At 45.4% G+C, this 20,635-nt stretch overlaps 1 protein-coding gene across 2 annotated transcripts in view; it reads left to right on the forward strand.

The window, feature by feature from the left end:
• The window catches only part of LOC133137027 (electrogenic aspartate/glutamate antiporter SLC25A13, mitochondrial), a 66,577-nt gene that overhangs the window by 40,127 nt on the left and 5,815 nt on the right, over positions 1-20,635 (forward strand). For both annotated transcript variants that reach the window (XM_061255003.1, XM_061255004.1), the window contains exons 7-15: positions 941-1,079; positions 2,625-2,718; positions 3,624-3,702; positions 6,320-6,404; positions 7,546-7,704; positions 9,157-9,209; positions 9,523-9,603; positions 15,745-15,885; positions 20,347-20,485. In XM_061255003.1, the coding sequence (XP_061110987.1) occupies positions 941-1,079; positions 2,625-2,718; positions 3,624-3,702; positions 6,320-6,404; positions 7,546-7,704; positions 9,157-9,209; positions 9,523-9,603; positions 15,745-15,885; positions 20,347-20,485 (970 nt within the window). The remainder of the gene's footprint in view (positions 1-940; positions 1,080-2,624; positions 2,719-3,623; positions 3,703-6,319; positions 6,405-7,545; positions 7,705-9,156; positions 9,210-9,522; positions 9,604-15,744; positions 15,886-20,346; positions 20,486-20,635) is intronic.

The following is a 20,635-nucleotide window of genomic DNA, read 5'->3' on the forward strand; positions in this document are numbered from 1 at the left end:
CGTCCTCTAATTCACAGGGGCTGCACACAAATAATCGAAGAACCGGACCTGGTGTCTACAAAACCGCTTTCTCCTTAAAACAAGCTCCTCTGTCAGCAGGCCTGACCGTCATACTGATGTGACGGGCGGAGAGGTGTCGGCTCGCAGACGGAGGCCGATTGAACCTGCCTTGTTAGAGAGAGGTTTCTGTTTTGCTTTAGGTAAAGAGAAGTGTTGGAGGGGTACCTGATTTGGTAGCTTCAGGCGAGACAAAGTTTCTGTAAAGCTTACACTGCCATCTAGTGAGGGGTTGTTAACGTGTACCTCCCCACCCCCCTACTAAAGAAAATAGCAGGTAACATGTTTTTCACCTCATAACTAGTCCAGTGGACTGATTTATGGAGGCCAGGGGGACTATATCTGTACAACCTGATAAAACCAATAAGCAAAATGCCTAAGAAATTTGCTTTGGGCTTTGTGTGAGTGTACGTAGTGCTATGAATCCGAGGAGAACCCTGTCCTTCTGTGAGAGGAAGCTGTAGACTTCAGGAATTTTAATTTGTATGTTGAGGTACAACACTTGCAGATTCTATTTTAAGGTCCCAGTTCTTTGTTATTTTGTTCCCTATTTATTAGATACCACTTCTCATGAAACATCTTAATTAAAACATGGAGCTTGGATCATCTCAAATTACTACTGGTCCTCAAGCAGTAACTTTTTTAGTTCCTGTAAGGGCTTGATGGTTCTGAATTATGTTAACGATTAGTGATTGATCCCTTTTTTTTCCCTTCTTTCCTAAGAAAAGAAAAGAAAAAGAAAAGCTGAAGCTGGTTGCCCCCCTTCCCCCCAAATGTGTTACCTGCAGTATATGGTTGTGTTTACTATAAAACAGAACTGTATTCATCATTTCTTCACCTTTTCCTCCCACTTATATTCTCCATTTTTATGTACCCTCTTTAGGTGGCTGGTGGTGGTACGTCCCACCAGGTCAGTTTCTCCTACTTTAACGGCTTTAATTCTCTATTAAACAACATGGAGCTCATAAAGAAGATCTACACTACTCTGGCCGGGAGTCGAAAAGACATCGAAGTCACTAAAGGTTAGTTGCATTTTGTTTCATTTATTTTTTTCTTTTGTCCCACCCCCTTCCCTAACCACAACCCCACCCCACCCCACCCCTCTTTGTGTGTGGTTGTGCCTGCTGGACACAGCACAGTACACACAAGAGGCCGATCCCTACAGTCCTGGGCTTTTCAAACCCCCCCCCATTCCACAGGCCGCCTCTGCTCTCCGTTCAGCGAGTCGCCTAAAAATACGGATCCTCTTTCTTTTTTCTTTTTGGTTTTTTTCCTTGCCACCACCCCCTCCCCCTCTTGGGAGGTCAACTTTATTTTCATTTCCAGCTATAATTTACAACAAAGGTGTTCAGAAGCCTCCTAGAGGACAGGGCAACTAAAACAAACAAACAAGCAAAGTAGGAAAACAAATTGTGATAAAACAGGACAAAACAAGGAGAAAAAAATGGTGCAGCAGGGTGATATTGGACAGACCCCAGTTCCAGAGGAACCCTGCTGAAAACTAAGGGAGGGAAGGTTCCGGAAAGAGCCACAAATTTCACCAGTCCCCCTGCCCGGCCGGTGAACCTCGGGAGTGGCCCTGGCGCGGTGGAATCGTGCCGAAACGCAGGGCGGGCGCGCTCGGAATGCGATGCTATCGTCTCGCGCAGTGCCCACAGGGACTGGCGCGTGCAGATTTACACGTCCTTCTCGCCCTCCTTCACTCCTGCGTCCCCTCCTGATTGGTACCTCATGTGGAGCTGGAGGAACCTTCGGAAAAAAACCACAAATCCCACCAGCCCCCACCCCGCCTACAAAACCCCACCCAACCTCTGTCACCCCACCCCTTCCACCCCACCGCTCCCAAAGGGACAGGGTGTGGGCGCTCGTGTGGCCCTCCTCGCTATGGAGCCGGTGCCACATCGTACAGGTAGACGTAGTCGGCCAGTGTAACCCGCTGTCGGGTATCCTTGTTCCCATTAGTAAAGAGGAGTTGACCGTAGCTGAACCGTGACGGTCTCTCATGTGCACAGTGGTTAAGGAAGCGTACGGGGAGGGAGGCAGGCCACTTGCGGGCTGAAAGTGTTTACTGCTCCAGAGTAAACATGAGCTCTGCTGCGTTGTATAGAGTAGCGCAAGGACCGTGTAACAGCATACGCTACACTTGAGTCACTCGATGCCAGTAATGGGACTCGCGATATATTGGTGCCTGGTTTGGGTTGTACTATATGTGGTCTCTGGCCTGGAACCGCTCTACGGTTCTGTGGTTTAATGCATATGGATCGGATACATTCGTAGAACAATGAACTGGATTTAGACAAAAAGAGAAGAAAAAATAGCACACTCCTTTATTGTTGTTGCAGTGTACCAGTCTGTATAAATTTGGGTAATATTTGTCTATAATGACAGTTGAAGGAGAGTAATAACATCATAATAATTAAACAAGGCTGTGCTGTGTGAGCGTGTGTGCTTGCGTGTGTGCCTGACTGCGTTTGTTCATTCTTAAATGTAATTGAAGTCTTAAGTGTAACTAGTAATGTAACCCGAAGAGAGGGCTGATACCCCCTGCTCCGTCTCTTGTGCCTCAGAGGAGTTCATCATAGCGGCGCAGAGATTTGGTCAGGTGACTCCCATGGAGGTGGACATCCTGTTTCACCTGGCTGACCTGTCTGAGCCCCGGGGGTGAGTACAGGAGGAGCCTCTCACACACACGTCACCACCGTATGACATTGCGCTGACGCATCTTTAATGACATCACTCTGCAGTGGCTAAATGTCTTCTTTGTCTATGGACATTACAAGGCTTATGCATACGTGTTGGTCATGTTTGGTAGAAACATTATAGAATATATGTTTTAATACCTCTGAGATGCCATGTACATTACTTGAATAAAACCTGGCTGTAATAACCTTTTTTTTCCACCTTTTGTAAATTGCTACTCTTTTTCTTGCTTCATATGAAAAAGAGGTGTTTTTACTGTATATGCTGACATGAAGGCAACCATTTTAAAAATATAAACAACAGTGGTAATATTTTATGAAGTATGTATCAGATACAGTGAGGCATTGTGGTAAAGTCATGTCAGCCATGTACCGGATGGCTTTGCACTGACCCGAGGCTCATCTCAGAGGCTGTCACTGACAAAACCAATTGGAAAACGGTTGGGAGTGATCAAAAGAAGTAGAACTGTCTGCTCGGACCGTCTGGATAAGGGGGTTCTCAGACTAAGCCATCAGCTTTGCATTTCTTAAGAAAATTACGGCATGGACGAAGGATGTTCGATGTACGAGGCTCGCCCTGCTTGCGTCTGCATTGTCCTGGCGTACCAGTAATTACTTTCCCAGTGTGCACCTGATGATTATTTCTGTGCAACACGATACTTTAATAGGCACTGACCCTGATTGGAGATGGCATGGATAATTGTTCCCATGATGGTAGGAATTCTTATCCAGGAATGCCACGTGGGTTTTGTGCGGGATGGTCGGTGTGCAAAGCTAATGTTACAAGGCCTGCATCTCTTCCGCCATGTTGTGCGGTTCAGTCAGCTGTTTTGCGGACTGAACTGAAAAGTTATCTCTTCCCGATAGGCGTGTGGGCTTGGTCGACATAGAGAGAATCGCCCCGTTGGAGGAGGGGTCTCTTCCGTACAACCTCGCTGAGAAACAGGTAAAAATCTTTCAGCGCTACAGTGTGCTTTCCACAGAAGTGGTACACAACTGTTCTGTCAGAGCTATTGTTTAGTTCGGGGTTTTTCTCAGAGCTGCATGTCCAGCAAAAGTTAATAATTCATATTCATAAAACTTAGACACCTTGTGATATAAATATTTTAAAATGACCTACAGTTGTGGATTGTCCCTTCCAAATGCAAAGAGATGACGGTCGACACAATGTGCTGTTATGTGGCTGACAAATCCTTATGAACAAAATTAGGCTACAGCCAGAAAGGTTAGCCAAAGCAAAATCATTGTAGCACACGTGGAACTATTTCATTCAAGCAGACAGTGAGAATGTAGAGCAGGGCAGCACAGGGCGAAAGTTTATGGGCGGAACAACTAGCGTGCAAAATCCTATGAAAGCAAAGCACACATCACATCCTGCTTTCACCAGCTCAGACACGGAACAGTCACCTGAACAATTGTCTTGACCTTGTTAGTTCAGAGGAGGAAATGTGATAATGTGAGTTCTGAGGTAAATAAATACACGGGTCATTCTGCCACTGCAGTATGACTGCTAAAGATAGGGTGAAGTTCCATGTGGTGACAATCTGAATATAATATTATGTTAATTTTAATAACATCAATATGATGTTCTGCCCCCCCCCCCCACACACACACACCACAGCCCCTCAAAGAAAAGGAGTATCCCATTGCCAAATTATTCATTATTTACATCCCTACTCCCAACACAATGACTGCACTGCTCAGCTGGAGGAAGCACATGCCAGTCATACTCTATGCAGTTAATGGAGGAAGTAGCAGTATTGAACTGGGCCTACATGTACATTTCAACATAGTAATCTAAATATAGTTTACTCTTGTTTACTCTTGAATTGTTTTCACTCTACTGCACATAACAGGCTATACTCGATGATTTAATCAGCACAATATGGATTTATGTTACATTTTTGTCATTCTGCTAATTATGCTAATTATGTCATTCTGCCATTCCAAAAACAATAAACAAAAAGTATTGTGTTTGTGAAGATATTGTACAATGTGAAATTAAAGTCAGGCTTTGAACTGTTTTGTTAAGTCACTGCTTTTCTGTACTTTTAAAATCAAAAAATCTATTTCAGGTTCACACAAATGTTGTTTGCAGTCTACGGGAGCATCTCCAGCCTAACTTTGGCTAAAGGTGTCAAAGCGCAACAATTGGAAACTGTTCTACAAGAGGGGAAAGTGTACATTTGAAAATGTGTGCATTTCCACATTACAGAGGCTTACGCGATAAACGTGGACTAGCTCCCCACAGCAGTTCCAGTAGCGATGTGCCTCAGCGCCATAACTCCGGCCCCCGCGGGCGGCTCAGCCTCCTCCTGCACTTCATTCCGCCAGCGCAGAAAAAGCCGCCTCTTTGTCATGTAGCAATTTGGTCTGGCACGGGAATCCTCAAACAGAAAAAGTCGTAAATTTTCTTCCCCCGCCGGCCGTCCAAGATCGTTTTCGTTTTCAGATGTGCAGACTGGGGAAATGAAAAACGACGGAGCGGGCTGAAAACCGGCGGACCGGCGGTGGCGGCCGAGGGGGGAGGGGGTGGGGGTGAAAGCAGGATGTCAGGCAGAGTCTGTTAGAAGTGCTCCCAGACTCTGAGGGGCGAACGGCTCCCTCCTCGCCTGGCTGTTCCGATCGGGGCAGAGTGGAGACGCCGGGGCCTACCGCAGTCACTGGGGTTTGGCCTGCGGCCTGGCCTCTCGCCCCGCCAGCCCTGGGGCCCCGCTGGAGTGCCAAGCACGAGTACGCCCGATGAGCCTGTGGGGGGAAGGGGCCCCGGGATGGATCTGTGATTCCCCCCCCCCGACAGGTACCCTCATCCCGAAGAGCTCCCTCTGAGACGGGCGGGAAGGGTGACAGGTACCCACCTCGCGGACGGACGAAGCACAATCGCTTCGCTGGCCCGCTAACGCTAACGGGGCTAGCTCGCGCACAGGACCGGCTTGTCCAAGGCCTCTCGGGTTCTGTTTGGCTTAACTAACACATGCAGAATGATGCTGCTATCCCAGGTCCGGGGATAAACAAACCCGGATTGAAATCACAGCTTGTTTCTTTTTTTCTTTCATTAATTCAACGAAGCAAACTGTTGGGAAAATCCTGCTGTTTGCTTTACAACAGAATGCTGCACGTGCAGAAAGCACCATGCAACACGGGTCTGTTACTGACTTAACACACTGAATATCAGATCGCTTAATGACCAGCTGCTTTGTTTAGTTAAGTGATGTGTGTAAGAGTGTAAGGAAGAGAGCTGTCTGCCTTCTTTGCATGATACATGGCAAACTTGTTGAAATCTAATTCAAAAAAGGCAAAAGGTATATAAATAAATGAAAACCTAGGGCATGATGACCATTAAGCATGTTTTTCACGAATCGAGGGGGGAAGGCAAGGATACCACTCGACTTTGTACGCATTGTGTCGCTGCCTGAAAATAACTTCTGTTGCTCTCGGGTGGGTCGAGCCAGGCTTACCCCAGACATGTTCCCCGACACACTGCCTGCCCGCCTTCCCCCCCTCTCCCTTCTGTGTTTTGGACAGCCGCTTGACTCGCTGTCCGTCTCTCCGTCTCCGAGCAGCAGTCCAGCGGCGACCCGTCTCGCTCCATTCTCATCCAGGCTGCGGAGTCGGCCTACAGGTTCTCCTTGGGCTCGGTCGCTGGAGGTAGGTCACGGATCACTGTGCTCCTAAGCCCCCTCATCCTCCCAACCCCCCCCCCCCCACACACACACACGCGCTCACACACACGCACACACACACTCACGCGCACACACACACACACACTCACGCGCACACACACTCCCACACACACTCTCACACACACACACACACACTCGCACGTGTGCACGCGCACACGCACTCGCGCACACACACACACACACACACACACACACACACACACACACACACACACACATACACACACACTCACTCACACACACACACACACACACACACACACACACACACTCACACAGACTCACCCCCCCACCCCCCGGTGGGGCTCCTGGAGGAGGCACAAAGCCAGCCCTATTGCCTTCAGAAGGCCACGTCTCCCAGGGTGGTGGGCGTGCTCCACGGGAACCTTGTGTGCGGATTCTTTTGTACCTGTCACTGATCAGAGGTTTTTCGGAGGTGGTGCCTTTTTGACTCGTTTGGCTCCAGTCGGGCTTCGCCAAGAGACAGGTTAATAAGGAGGTAGCGCCTGCCCCGCAGAACCCCTTTTTAATTAAAACCCGTCAGCATCGCAGCCCTTTGTAGCTAGCGCAGCTTTTTTTTGCTTCTTTTTTTCTTTTTTTTTTTGGAAGGGAGGTCTAATTGATGAGTTTGAAATCATGTGACTTCTTTGTTTTGGATTTGTTTCACGTCCTTTTACACCCCTCACCCCTTTCGAACTCTCCGTCTGGTGGAGCTAGGCTAGGGCAGAATCCTGAGTTGTGTGTGAGAAAAAGAAAATGTTCACAGGCCGATGTCACATTGGTTACCGAGACCGCTGACCAATCATAGATTTGGAACATTAGTACAGTAGTCTTGACTGATGCAACAAATATTACTATAGATCATTCAATGTTCAGTTTGTGGTTTTTGTGGTTTAGGTTTTACAGAGGCTTTGAGATTTGTCTTGTCACAAGTAAACTTAAAGTAACACAGTGGCTAAAGTAAAATCCAGCCAACGATAAATTTAGTTTGTGCTAGTAGATTTCTTACGAAAATGGCCGAGTGGGCAAGTGTGGGGAAAAAAAACCCCCTTAATGCTGAACCCTGTTTTGTTACCGGTGTCAACATCTCTCTCTCTTGCCCTCAGCTGTGGGGGCCACAGCGGTGTACCCCATCGACCTGGTAAAAACCCGCATGCAGAACCAGCGGACGTCGGGATCGTTCATCGGAGAGCTCATGTACAAGAACAGCTTCGACTGCTTCAAGAAGGTGGTCCGCTACGAAGGGTTCTTCGGGCTCTACAGAGGTCAGTCTCTAAAGTCCGCCGGTGGACGAGGGGCGCCGCCGAAAGCTTCTGCAGACAGGGGTCACGGTCCTATTGACCGCTCTCCCATTGTTACCCTGACGGCTTGCGCCAAAGCCGCGGGGAAAAAGGCAGCCTTTGTGTCGACCTCCTTCCAGAAGGAGCGGGCACTGTGTGAAGTGCGTGTGGAGACTGTACATGCGTAATGGCAGCCATCAGCCATGCTCAGATAATGAGCACTTGGCACCTCTCTTTGTGTGGGTGACGGCTACGCGGGCCACACTATTAAAACCGAGATAAAAAAAAATTCCAAGGTAGATGGAATATATAGAGCGCTAATGCTCTTGCGGTTCTACTCGTGGACACGCACGCCTGCCATCTTTCAGATACTCACAAAGGCTTTCTCCTACCGCCGTTATTTGAATTTGAGAAATAGAAATGAACAAATGAATGTTTGGTAGTTTCTTTTGTGAACGCTGCGTTATGCAAGCCTTTTCAGGCCGGCAGAATGCAGACGGGGTTCTGCACCATGAAAGTGGCGGTATGCGTTTTATTTTATATAGGAGCTCATTCCAGCTCTGAAGCTCTTGTGGCTTCTGGTCGGGAGCTTATGTTGCGCACATGCAAGGCATTAACGCAGCCCCACCGCGTACATCCTAGATGAGTGACACCGCACCAATGCAGGCGTGCTGGAAATGTGAAATGAAGACTCTGCCTAATGGTTTCATAACTTCTCACAAACCTCTTTTCCACTTTGTAGGAAGCTGAATTTACATACCGTATATATAGAGTTTCCAGGGAATATGAAATCGTGAAGTTAGATGCTTCGAAAAATAAAAATGCAAAGATCAATCTCCCCACCCCCCCACCCTGTCTCTCTTTGTTTCGATTCTTGTGAATTCGGTTAAGTGCTTCCATGTTGAAAATCAAACGGTGCGAAAGACGCAGGCGGATCGCGTTTGTTCTAAAACGGTAGCTTGATGATGTCATTGTCTCAGGACCCTGTCTAATTAACCCCGCAAAATCAAGTGCTGTCGAAGTGCTCTTCGGCAAACCGCGCCTCTGCTTTTCGCTGGTTTCATTATATGCCAAAGCCGGCGTAATGATACCTTTCTACCTGGCGTCTGTGTGGCCTCGTCATGATCGCGCCCCCACCATTGCTTCATTTGTTACTCAAAGGGGGGAGGGGGGTATTCTCCATCGCCAGAATCAGATTAATTTGTTTATTTTTAGGGGGTTTTTTTGGAAGCAAAGCTTTTCTTTCACTGTTTTTTTTGTCACCCTCTTAAAGTTTTGATGTCTAAACATTCCACATCAGTAGCTTTCATTAGCTGGGGCAATAAGACTATTGGACGCAGTGCGCCTTGTGTTATATTGAGGAAATTCTTGAGCCCTGGAGCTGTGCTTCCTGGCCTCTTTCTCTCTTTTTTTAATCATCGTGTTTCCTAATTATAGGTCTGTTACCGCAGCTTCTGGGTGTGGCTCCAGAGAAGGCCATAAAGCTTACAGTAAGTGCTTTATTTCACCGCACGTACTTAATCCAAATCAAAATGGTGGCCTGACTGTTGCCTTTAGGGGACACATTTCATCTAAGAATAGCCTTCGTTTCCTCTCTATATCCTCTCTAAGAACCGTTTAGCCACTGTGGCTTAGCATATCAGTAGGGAAGCTGGAGTTCATTGACAATGGGGGAAAAGGCTTTTGTGTCTTGCATTGTATTTGACCATTGTAGCTTCACATACACTCCATACTGTACTACTAGTATAGGACTGGCTTATATGCAGTGTGCTTGTGTTTTATATTTTTATGCTTAAATTACAGATGAATGACTTTGTCCGTGGAAAAACCATCCGGAAAGATGGAACAATCCCTCTTCCCGCTGAAATTCTTGCTGGTGCATGCGTGAGTAACACCTTCATACACAACACATTCACAAGCCCGTTAAATCTCTGACACTGCATCATTTTCGGTCCTCATCTGAAAATCAAATCATTAATTCATTACACTCCACATATTATTATAAGTGTTTCAGTTGATTTTGAACCCCCTTCTGCAAGTATCCCATTATTCCACAGTTCGACGTCTTACGTGGCTAAGGTTAATGCCTTTCTCTTTGTGACTGAAACTACATTTTTGTTTACTTTTGTTAGTGAAATAATGCAGGAGCCTTGTTGTACTTGCATAATATTCCCATTTATTGTAAATTGAAAACACAGTGCAAGCAAAGTAATCAGGCGAGTGAAGCAGTGATACACACCAAGCAGTTTTATACACCTAGAGAAAGGCTGTTCATTAGTAAGATATTCCCATAGAATAGTTGCTGCTGAACCGCAACAGTAACACGGTCAGGCTTTATCAAGCCATCCCAGATTAATTTAGTACCATATTTTGAAAAGTGCCTCACTATAATGTGGCATGACAGAGGAAGTCAAATCACTGTTAGGCCACTGCTACTGAAGATGACCTTTCCCTGAGTGATTGACACGGTTGTCTATGAATGGACATGGAGAAGCACACATTCCTGACTTCATACTTGACATTATTGTTTTGGATCAGACCTTTGTCACTTAGATGTTGGTGCATTGTTTAAAAACAATTTTCCATGAATCGTTTAGTGCGTTGACATTTCAATAGTGTATCGTGGTAAATCATTTCATTAGTCAATTTCATTTTCACCTGCCCATGAGGTGATTTGTTCATGGCAGACTTGTGGACCTGTAGAAGTAACATGTCGGTTCATTGTGGGAAAAGACTTGCGTGAACAATTATGAAAGCCAACAGGTAGGCCAGATAGCAGAGTTGACAAATGTCAGTTAGCATGAGAACAGGCACTACAGAATGTAACTTCACCCCAGGAGAAGCATGCTGGGGAGCTTGGACTAAATGCTAAATTATAATAATGCTAAACTAAACACTCATCTATAAGCGCATACGACTGGCTTGATTTAAATCTGGTCTCGAAGTCTCGTGTGACTTTGATTGAATCCAGGGGCAGGGGAATCTTGTTCTGGCAGTTTCTATTTTCTCCGGAAAATAGGTGGTCTTGCGTTCATTTTGCAGTCTGTTTGTGATGCGTTGAATCCCCCTGCAGTCTACGTTTGTCATTCACGCAGCATATTGGAGCTTGTGGAAGCCACGGCAAATCTTTGTCAGAATCTGTGTAGGGGGTGGCGGGGGCAGGGGGGGTTGGTCAGACAGGTACTTCTCCCCTCAGGCAGCGGCTATAGATTAGCGAGCGTGCCTTGTGTCTGGAGCGCAGACGGCGAGATGAGGGCTTTTGTGCTTGCCACATGAGACGGACAGACGGGATGGCTACCTGAGAGCTCGTGTGTTTGATCAGTGACCTGTCAGGGGCCGGCAGGTAAGGCCGAACCCCCCCCCCCCCCCCACCCAACCGCCTCCCCACCCCTCGCCCTCCACCCTCCGCCCCCAGCCCACTCCCGTCACGTCAGTGCTCCCCAATGAAAGGAGGCCTTTCATTCCTCTTTTTTATGAATCCAGTGGGCCTAACACAAGAGTTTCAGGACAATTTATACCTAGAAATGCACCTTTTGTACATTTTCATGTGCATGCTGTTTAGCATTTTAGTTTTTTTTTTACATTTGACTGGACATCAAAAGCATACTCAAATATTTAAAACCTAAATATAAAATGCACACGTTGCTAAAACGGAAAACCAATAAGAATAAGAGGCATAAGGCGCGCTTTACCGCTCGCTACAGTGGGCTGGTGTAAAAAATGTTCTTCTCTTTGAAATCATGTTGATTTAGCGGATTTTCGTGACCGGTCCATCGGCGCTGCCAGAACCCGTGGAATTTGTGCCGGAGAGCCTTTTGGTTTCAGAAGACGTCTCCCAATCCACGCCTCACGCTCCCGAGCATTTGCTTGTTTATGTTTAATAAACGCTAAATGGAATTATTTATTTGAACAAAGTAAAACGGGGTAAAAAGCTGTGATCTGCCAACGACGGGCAAACTTCAGCAGTCCTAGAGGAAAATGGGGTGTGTTGCAGGGAATGGGGTTTAGGAAATGAACCGAGCACTCGCTGACAGGGACACGTGTTAATGAAGTGCTTGGTCTATTGAAAGCCATACCCAGAACTGGCAGCACACTGCCCCCTCTCTTCATCTTGCCAAAATTGGTACTTTTGAAACATGGCGTATATTTAAGTGCTGCTGAGGCATAATGATTATGTGGTAAGAATGTCAGGCTCCGTCGACAGACAAGCTGGCACTGCGCTTATCGTCTGCTTGCTGGCCCTCATTTAAGGGCTGGGCTGCTCAAAACTTATGTGCTTGTGCGTTAGAAAGGGCAGAATTAAGCATGCAGAACGAATGCTTTGTTAATTTTCAGTCAACGGATCACTCCGTGCCAAGATAGGAACAGCTGTAAAAATTCCTTTCCGTTGCACTGGTTCGTAATCATTCGTTAATTTTCGAAACGTGTTTATTTTCCTTCAGCTCGTAAGCCCTTCTTTAACCGTGCAGGAGGCACCTGTGAAAGTGTAAGTGATTATTAATGGCGGATGTCTAATGTTTGCTCCCAGCTCAGAGCAGTTGTATGTCTTTTGAGAGTGCGTGTAGAAGTGGAACGGCTGACGCGAGGAATTCCTCCACGTGGCTGTCCTGACCTGGCGTTCAGGTGGCCCGGCACAGTTACTCCAGCGTGTCTGTGCTGTTTCTCAAGTCCCTCAGGAGATCGCCTTGCCTTGTAATTACCGGAATTAGCAGCCCCGCTCTGACTTTGTGTCTTGTAATCAAATATGCGCTTTTCTTTCAACAAACTACCTGCTGTTTTGTAAACTCTGTAAAGAAAAAAAAAAGGGTGAAGCCTCGTTTATCCATCCCTACATCGCATAAATTGCATTAAAAACAATTTCATTATTCAGTTTTATTCATTTTTTTCTTCCTCCCCTTAAATATCGAATCGTTTGTTGTTCCATTGCTGCAGAGGCCCATTGATTCATTTTCCTTTTTTTTTTCTTTTTTTTTTTTTTTAAACCTAGAGTGTTTTTTTACTAGTTTGTTATGAATAACAAGCAAAAATGTCTCCATATAAGTAGATATGATTGTTCTGTTACTCAGTTCATTACAATTTTATCCAACTGTCGTCTCTGTAAGTTCCCCTGTTATTATTTTGTTCGGAAGAGAGAAGTTTGGGTCTCTCACTCATTCCTGTTTAAAGAGTGCCTTCAATAAAGAGATTAAATCTTTTTCTAAAAATATGGTAGCACTTATAAAAAGGACTTTTAATTGAACACGGGTGTAGATTTTCAGAGCAATTTAATGCCTGCCCGTAAGATATAAATACACAAACAATTCAGCATTCATATACCCCAGCAAAAGAAGCAAACAGTATGCCTTTTTATGGGTGCCCGAACGAAGAAGAAATCCATGGAAACTGATTTCTATCTAATTGCACTCTGGCGCTTTCTGTGCACAGCGTTAGTAACTAGGAGCAACAGGAAAAAGATAGGGCAAGAAATAAGAGCAAGCCTGAAATGTTCTTTCCTTTATCATTCTGAAGAGGCGGCAGTTTGCCAGGTTTTCTGGCCAGAGAGCCGAAAAGTGTGGCAACATGTGCAGATAATGCTTGAAAGTACCTTTGGTGAAATACAATATACACTCAATGATCACTTTATTAGGTAGTGGGCAAAAACGTGCCCACTATCTGCGGGCAGAAACCCGTTGTTAATGAGAGAGGTGAGGAAGGGCCAGACTGGTCGAAGCTGATAGGAAGGTGACTAACGCAAATAACCACACATTACAGCAGTGGTATGCAGAAGAGCATCTCTGAATAGTGCGTCAAACCTCTGAGAGGATAGGCTATAGCAGCAAACCCCAGACAAAGGTCAAACACCACACAAAGAGGGACAATACATTCAAATAAGCAACGAATAAATTACATTTTTTAGCTAAGACTTGCTTAAATGGTAGTTTGGAGGTTTTTGGCAAGTCCGCTCTCATGCATTCAGCCTCAAGTGAAAGAAGACTAACATTGTGTGGTGGTATTCCTGGTAACCAGCATATTCTGCTGGGAAGCCTGCTGCCTGCGGGTAGCATGCAACACACACGCACCCTGTATGTGACTTAAGGACATGAAAAATATCACTGTACAGGAAGTCGTACATCATAAGCATTTACTCTAGTGGAATTATATATATAATTTTGTGTTAACATGAGAACCATGTAAGGGAATTAGATATTTAACCCATGCATAGCTCCTGTAGTGCACCTGTGTATGTGGTCAGGTGTCTGCTGAGGGGAATTCAGGCCACAAAGGCATCCACCTGGCAAGGTTAGGCTGCCCACTCCTAACAAACTGCTACATGTGTACAGATAATGCTGCATCTTGACCACAAATCTGTATATCTCTTTGGATAATTATTTGAAAAATGCAATTAGGCAGGGCTTCCCAAAACTACAAATATACAATTTTTCCTCCTAGTTCTCTTGAGTGAAACTTAATTTGATGCTAGATAAGCAAGTTGGCAAACAATCACATCTTACAGAAAGGGGAGTATGATAACTATCTGACACAGGTATTCATACTATATTCATTCAATAACTACAGGGAAGAACAGCGAGAGGGTGTATTAGCAATCATTCTCTATATATCTGATCTGATTTATTTGAGATTACTAAAAACACTGAAATACAGTTGTTGTGATGTGCTGCTAGCTAGCTAGCTTGTGGGTTGTTAGCAGTGTGCTAACTGGCTTCCTTGTGGCTGGCTGGGTGTGAGAATTACAGGTTACCGATCCACTCTCCAAAATGACTCTTTCTTTCTATGTGGGTTCTCTTGGCTGATAGAAAGAAACGGGGATGAAACCAAAAACATTTTTGCCAAAATTCATCGGCGCAAAAGTTCTATTATTGGTAATAAAGCATGTATTCAGTTAGCACTTTATTAGGCATTTATTAAACTTTTTTTAGATCAAGAAAGATTTCAGATAGAATGGCCAGAGACTTGCACAGAAGAACCTACACATCACCTACACAAGAACCTGCAAAAGAGGTGCAAAACAATGTAGCAAACACAGGTCTATCTGTTCAAAGGACAACAATACAACATACTTTAAACAACAAAGACCCACATGGCAGAGTGGCCAGAAAGAAGGACCTCAACACAAAATTAAGCGTCTGAAGTATGCAAAATAAATAATTGAGAATCCTGAGGCCTTTTGGAACTATGTTCTTTGGACTGACAAAACCAAAATTTAACTGGCCACAACCAAGGTATGTTTGGAGAAAAAATGGTGAATCTTTTGTAGAGACAAACACCTTGCCAACTGTGAAGAATGGATGTGGATCCATTATGCATTGGGGTTGTGTGGGAGCTGGGGGCACAGGAAATATTGTGCGAATGGAAGGAAGAATGGATTCCACCAAATATCAAGAAATTCTAGAGGCTAATGTTCAGAGGTCAGTCCAGACTTTGAAGTTGAAGAGAGGTTGGGTATTCCAGCAAGACGATGATTCAAAGCATACCACAAAATCAGCCATGAAGTACCTCCAGGAAAGACAGATTAAGGTTTTGGAATGGCCATGGTGGTCCCCAGACTTGAATATCATTGAAAACCTGTGGAGAGATCTCAATCATGCCGTACATGCAAGGAGGCCGAAGAATATCTATGGGTTTGATGTATTCTGCCATGAAGAATTGGGAAAAATAAGCAAGATTTGAAAGAATCGTAGCTGGCTACAGGAAGCGTTTAAAAGCTATTATAGTTGCCTGAGGAGAAGTTACTAACTGACAGGTTTAAATATTTTGGCCGCTTATTTGTATATATCCAAATATTGTATTCAGATTTGGGGACATCCCTTCAAAATACTATTATAGCTATTACCTGCGCAGCTGGAAATGTGTTTTAAAGCCTCTTCAGGCACATAGTGATTTTTAAAAACAGCTGTTGCAGGTGTTGTACTGTGGCACGCAACGTTAAGTGTAGCAACTTGTTAATGTGGATTTAGTTTTAGAAGGGCAGTAATGGGTAAGATCAAAATGCTGTGCTCTGTAAATCTTGTGTGCTTGTGTGTCCAGGCTGGAGGCTCCCAGGTGATATTCACCAACCCCCTGGAGATTGTGAAGATCCGCCTGCAGGTTGCCGGGGAGATCACCACGGGCCCTCGGGTCAGCGCGCTGTCCGTCATGCGCGAGCTGGGCTTCTTCGGCCTCTACAAGGTGGGTTTCGGTACAGTGTGGCTCGCCCCTGCCCCCTGCTGCTGCTACCTGGATGCAGTGGCTTGGTCTGCCCCATAGACACCCATTTTCTCTCCCATTTAATAAAATTTTTTTTTGTATTATTTGTTATTTTGCAGATACTTTTATCCAAAGCAACTTACAGTTGATGGGACTAAGCAGGGGACAAACCCCCCTGGAGCAATGTGGGGTTAATGGCCTTGCTTAAGGGCCAAACAGCTGTGCGGATCTTATTGCGTCTATACCGAACCACAATCCATCTGGGTCCCACTAGGCTATAGGCTGCCCCGCACTTATGATTACATTTATGAACTGCCAATCATTTCTCTAATTTTATTTTTAATACTACCTGCGACAGTATTATTTGTGCTTGTGCACTCAGGGGGTTGCACTAGTGTTGAAATGACTCCCCTACGTAAATCCGTTAAATCCGTTAGGTAAAGCCGTTAGTATTGAACAGTAGGAGCACACGCTTCTGATTAGTCTTCTGCAGGAATTATTTACTGTTCAGCTGGAAAGAGGAAAGGGGGGAAAAACTGGGAACTATACTGGTTGACCATTCAGTTCTGTGGTTGACCTGCTACAAAATGGATGTGTACAACCCATTTCTGGAAGTTTTTTCTGGTGCTAGCTGCTGGTCCAGGGTATTGGTGAATGTACCAATTACCCTGATTTGTATAATGGAAAAAGCATGATTTTGTAATGCGGCCTTATGAGTGTGTAAATGAACCCATTATCTGCATGCATTTGTATGTGTATGTAGAAACAACAGGAAGGTCTGCTTCCTATTAAACAGTCACTCATTCTTGCAGAGTCATGTCTCTTATGGAAAGAGTTAAACGCTGTTCGGTATATATTTTGTAGTCAAAGAGATTAAGATGATATACATATACATATATTGTACATATATACAGCACAGTCTGTAACTATTTGAACAGTGACACTTTTTGTGTTGTTTTCGCCCTGTACTCCAACAGTTTAAATAATACAATAACTATGTGGTCAAAGTGCAGACTTTCAGCTTTAATTTGATGGTTTACATCCTTATTGGATGAACCCTGTAGGAATTACAGCCTTTTTTATACATAGTCCCCCAAATTTGATGGGATTTTACATACTGATAATCTTTTCTACTTCAATACATAATACATCTAAGATTCAATTGTATTAAAAGAACACTGAAATAAAATATCTATAAGGTATACCTAAGATTATGCCACAATCTACATTGTGGCTTCAGACTGAAATGCTAAATGCATCGACGATTGACATGCAGCCAGGTCTGTCTCAGGTGCCTTTCTCACGTTTTCCTGTAGAGACAGGGCACTTAATAGTCCAGTTATGTAAGCACGGCCCTCGGCAGGCCTGGGAACGCTAACCGGCTAACAGAGCACGGCAGACGACAGGCACCCAGCCGGAACAATAGTGGCGGTTCTCTGTTCGGATGCTAAAGCACCCCGTTGTTGGCCGCTGTACTGTAAACGGGGTTTGAGTGGAGGTTTGAGGGGCCATTTGCAGCTGAATCGAGTTGAGCCTGCTGGGAGATAAAAAGGCCGCATTTCAGAAGGTTGGGGAGCTGAGACCGCGGGTAGGAGGTGTTTCATGTCAACAGACGGTTATAAAGCGGGACAGTGAAGATGATGGTAATGTTGATTCCCAATGAGATTCGGGCACTTTATCGATGTTACATTTGACTCCTGTGTGGATTGGTCAGAAGCTTACGTTAATTTTAAGATGCAAGTGATGCTGTACATTACCATACACATGTAACAGTTCCCATATTAAAAGTAGCATTTGAATAAACTGTGGGTGAATGAAAGGGTATTCCTCCTATTTTGTTCATCCAATGAAAACATACCCTCAGTGTGTATTTATTAGACTTATTTTTTAGACTTATTGGTCTTCTGCTTCTGTAGCCTATCCACATGCTGTTTGACACGTGTGTTCAGAGATGCTCTTCTGCATACCACTGTTGTAATACGTGGTTATTTTCTTTACTGTCACCTTACTGAACTTCTTGACCACATCTGCATGCTTTTATGCATTTACTTGCTGCCTCATGATTGGCTGGTTAAATATTTGCATTCACAAGCTGGTGTGCATGGCGGCACGGATGGTGCAGTGGGTAGCACTGCCGCCTCACAGCAAGGAGGTCCTGGGTTCGAATCCCCGTCGGCCGGGGCCTCTCTGTGCAGAGTTTGCATGTTCTCCCCGTGTCTGCGTGGGTTTCCTCCGGGTACTCCGGTTTCCTCCCACAGTCCAAAGACATGCAGGTTAGGCTGATTGGAGAGTCTAAATTGCCCATAGGTATGAGTGTGTGAGTGAATGGTGTGTGTGCCCTGCGATGGACTGGCGACCTGTCCAGGGTGTATTCCTGCCTTTCGCCCAATGTATGCTGGGATAGGCTCCAGCCCCCCTGCGACCCTGTTCAGGATAAGCGGGTTCAGATAATGGATGGATGGATGGAAGCTGGTGTGCAGGTCTACCTAATAAAGTGCTCACAGTGTATATTCCACAGGTGATTGTTGCCAGCTTTCACCTGTCTGTCTCTGCGAGTTTAGAGGGAGTAGGAATACAGTACAGTCTTGACAGAGGACAAGTGCATTGCACGTGTGCGTGCGTGCACGCGTGTTTGCGCGCGTGCGCGCGTGCGTGTGCATGTGTCTGCGCGTGCGTGCATGTGCATGTGTCTGCGCGTGTGTATGTATCTATGTGTGCGCGTGTATGTCTGCGTGTGTGTGTGCCTGCGTGTCTGCCCGTGTGTGTGTGTGTGTGTGTGTGTGTGTGTGTGTGTGTGTGTGTGTGTGCACACGTTAAGAATGTCAAACCCGTTGCCACCCCTGCCTGCCTGCCTTCTGTCCCCCGCACAGACAGTGCGCATTGACTGCAGGAGACGAGCTTTGGCCTGCCGTCTCCCAGACCGACTGTCTCCTCTGGCCCTGCCCTGCATGCACAGAGCTGTCTTTGTCACTCTAATTACCCTGCTTTTCTCCTCCAGGGGAAGAGTCTGTGTGTGGGGGGGAGGCAGGGAGACAGCGGGGGCTCCAACCAGTACTTCTGCCGTTACACAATATAACTAACAGCAACCAAAACACAGGGCCTTCTCCCACACTGTACCTCCCTTACACTGCTCATAGGCCAGTAGACCTGTAGACAGCTTGGCACTAACCGGTATGTATAACAGACCGGTGCAGACAGACAGAGGAAGTTCCGTTTTCTGAGGGGGGTGGGGTGGGAGTGGTGTGATGTTATCAGCCGGTTTTCAGCAGGTAGTCCGCTCCTGTAGACGGGGGGGCAGGTCAGGGTAAGAGATACCGCAGGAATCTGCTCTACCTGTGTATGCCGTGTGGATTAACCTGGAAGTTAAACGAAGCCTGTCTAAAATTGCACATCGCTTGGCTTTAAACGGTTTGGTTGAAGGGAAAATCTCTCCCGTATCCTTTCCTTGGACATCTGCCAAAGAGGGGATATGAGATGTTTCTTTGTTTATGAACAGGAAAGACTGTACAATCAGAAGTCATCAAGTATTGAAATAAGTGTCTGAAAATGAACTCCCGGGGATGTGTTTACGTCATTGTACCAGGCGCATATCAGGTCAATGCCCCATGCAAAGGCCAGGTTAAAATAACACACCCATACAGGGAAACATTTGTTTTTGATTGGCCTGGACTTAGTTCCCCCTAACTAAGGGATTGTTTCAATCAGAGCACATAATGGGTTTATTTAAATTTTCTGCAAGAAACCACAGAAGACCGTTTGCATTTCTGTCATAATGGAAACATTTTAGATGCTATCATGTTAGAATAACTACTTGCGATGACAAACAACACTTAACATGAATTATTGAAAAGGAATTTGTATTGCAAAATTGCCATGCTTTATTCAGAGTTTAATATGGGTCTGTAGGATCTAGTTTGTAATGAATAAGATCTTCAGGTGAGTACTAATCTTAGTAATTTAGGTTTTTGGTAAAAGTACAGTGTGTTCCCCACTGATTGGACTGTTGTCTATTGTGTAAAAGCTACTCATGAAATTCATTCTGTGTGTAGATTCATATGTTTTTAGAATTGTTCATTTTTAAAAGGCATATTCTGAATTTATATTAGCAGGTTAAAAGCTATGTGTGCTCAATGTTCAAACGGGTTAACATCCTCTGTGCTGCGCATTCATATCTGTATTTTTAATAGCTTTCTATTCTTAGTGTTTTACAGCCTATACTACATACTTTATTTGTATACTTGTGTTGGTCGATGTCTACTTACATAGTAATAATTTCTCCACAGATAAATGCCCAAAACTGGGACATTATACATTATAAATTTAATAGACTTTTGGAAAAGTTGCCCAACAAAACAAAATACTTTTTGAAAAAAAGCGCTTCAGGGAAAACCTTTTTGGAAGCACAGTTTTACACCGGTCTCCTTCACTCCCTCCCCACCCCAGGGTGCGAAGGCCTGCTTCCTGCGTGACATCCCCTTCTCTGCCATCTACTTCCCCTGCTACGCGCACTTGAAGGCGGCCCTGGCGGACGAGGACGGTGGAGTGGGGCCGGCGAGCCTGCTGCTCGCGGGAGCCATAGCGGGTGAGCGCCCACGCGGGCCCCGGTAGCCGTCTGCGACCGCTGTCTCCACCGCGGTCGCCTAATTAGAGCCTTCAGTGATTTAGGCTGGGTTTTGAAGTGCAGTGTTCCTGCCAAAGGGTTGGGATATTTTCCACTTTAATATATAGGAGC

Source organism: Conger conger, chromosome 9, assembly GCF_963514075.1.
Source record: "Conger conger chromosome 9, fConCon1.1, whole genome shotgun sequence".
Taxonomy (NCBI): Eukaryota; Metazoa; Chordata; class Actinopteri; order Anguilliformes; family Congridae; genus Conger; species Conger conger.